Here is a 1,769-nt window from a genome sequence, read left to right as displayed (position 1 = left end):
GAACGCGTTCCAGTCGACGAGCGCGCTGTCGCTGCCGACCTCGATTCGCATCTTGTACACACCCGCTCCTATGCTTTGTTGCACCATTATTCATCCTTCGACTGTAGGGATTTGAGCGACAACAACGTGAGCTACCTTGATGCGACCACATGGGACTGGCAGCGGTATCCGTTCCTCTCCACATTGTACAGAGATTGTTGTTGGCTTGGTTGAACTCAATTTTGCGGGGGCATAGACTACTGCGAAGCAACAACCTCACGCGGCTCGAGTGCAACAAATTTCCAGCTTCGATTACCGAAATGTACGGGATTGCTGGACGATGGACATTGCGTTTATACATGCATGGATGTAGTGACCTCTCGGGCAACCCGCTGGTTTCGTTTACCATGGACCAAGCTACGTACTCTGAGCTTCTCGCCCGACCCGTCAGTATACGCGTCGACAACACGGCGGGCATTATCAAGAGCTGCCGTGGGAGTCCCCTTCCGCTCCACGGCACGGTCGTCTGCGTTGGCTCGCGGTCCACGACCAGCACGTCCCGCGCTTCCCAAGGTCCTTTTTTTTGAGTTTTCGGCATTTATTGACGCAGTGCGTAGGCTACGTGCTGCAGTATTTACTCATCATGCTCGCAGTGACCATTGCGCTCTTGGTGGTGGTGCAATATCGCAAGCGCCGTGCGCGCGCCGATGCCAACGACGACCCGGAGATGCTTCGCGCCACGTGCACGAGCTCCGTTTTGTACGAACACGACCCGCTCCAGCTCGTGACGCCATGGCTGCCGCATGACAAAGACGCTTGCGACGCCGACGGCCGGTCGCACGATGGGTCGCGCGTGTGATCTTCGTGTTCAATTAATTTATCGTAATAAAATGTAGTGATGACCATGAATCACACTATTTCGGTTGTTGAAGTTGATGCGGCTGACACACGCGCGTTGGAGCTCGGAATATACTTGCTCAAACCTTGACGTTTGTGTTTCTTCTGGTACGTACCGTGAAGCAGTAGCTCCCGAAGCGCCGTCGGTCTGCATTCTTGGCAGCGCTGCTTGATGGCGTGGACAGAAGTAGCTTGTTGTGGCGGGAAATGCCGTCGAATAAAAAATAAAATTCCCGACTCTGTTTTGCGTTCTGAGCACAGGCGACCTCTCTGCGTCTCTACGACTCCTTCCCATGACGGTCGGACTCGGAGGTGCACAAACCTCGGTTCTTTCTTGATCCGGTCGTGCGACGACCAGGAACATAGAATCCAATTCCTTGATATTTCGAGCAGCACCTAGGTGCCTGCACGAGGAATAAGCAACGCATCGCAGGCAGCCAGCGACGTCCGAAGACGACTACATACATGTAGTGCGCCAAGATGTCGCTTTGCCGCGAGCGGTGGTATGAGCAAGCCAGCACTGATATCGTAGTTCGAAGTGCAGAGGACATCGAATGGACCAATCCAATGACCCCAAAGTCGAAGTTAAAGTTCGATTATGAATTTTGGAACGCGGCCGTAGTTTCGTTCGCGGCTGCTGGGCGAGTGCCATGGTGCTAGCAAGGACGACCCGCCGACCGCTGCAGCTGTTGCTCTTCCTGCTTCTATGCACTACGCCGATGGTGCTTGGCATCGGCGCCACGCTGCTTCAGCTCTGTCCGTCTACCACGTCGATGCCGTCGGCGTGCGTGCGTCAAGGCGGCAATGGCAGCGTCAGTGTCATCGCCGCCAACGACTCGGGCGCCATCGACCTCTTCAACATGTCTATCACGACTGTCGAAGAGCTGCCCGTG

General features: G+C 55.2%; 1 protein-coding gene across 1 annotated transcript; it reads left to right on the top strand.

Annotated features, from left to right (window-relative positions):
* Positions 1 to 596: 596 nt before the first annotated feature.
* On the top strand, positions 597 to 838 carry SPRG_17315 (hypothetical protein; the record flags this gene model as incomplete). The annotated part of the gene is made up of 1 exon (XM_012356822.1): positions 597 to 838. Exon 1 carries the CDS (start codon positions 623 to 625, stop codon positions 836 to 838), a length of 216 nt encoding a protein of 71 aa, XP_012212212.1. The 5' UTR covers positions 597 to 622.
* Between the last annotated feature and the right edge of the window lie 931 nt (positions 839 to 1,769).

This window comes from Saprolegnia parasitica (genome assembly GCF_000151545.1).
Source record: "Saprolegnia parasitica CBS 223.65 unplaced genomic scaffold supercont2.601, whole genome shotgun sequence".
In the NCBI taxonomy this organism is placed as follows: domain Eukaryota; phylum Oomycota; class Saprolegniomycetes; order Saprolegniales; family Saprolegniaceae; genus Saprolegnia; species Saprolegnia parasitica.
Note: the sequence above shows the minus strand (reverse complement) of the source record. Positions and strands in the feature narration are given on the sequence as shown.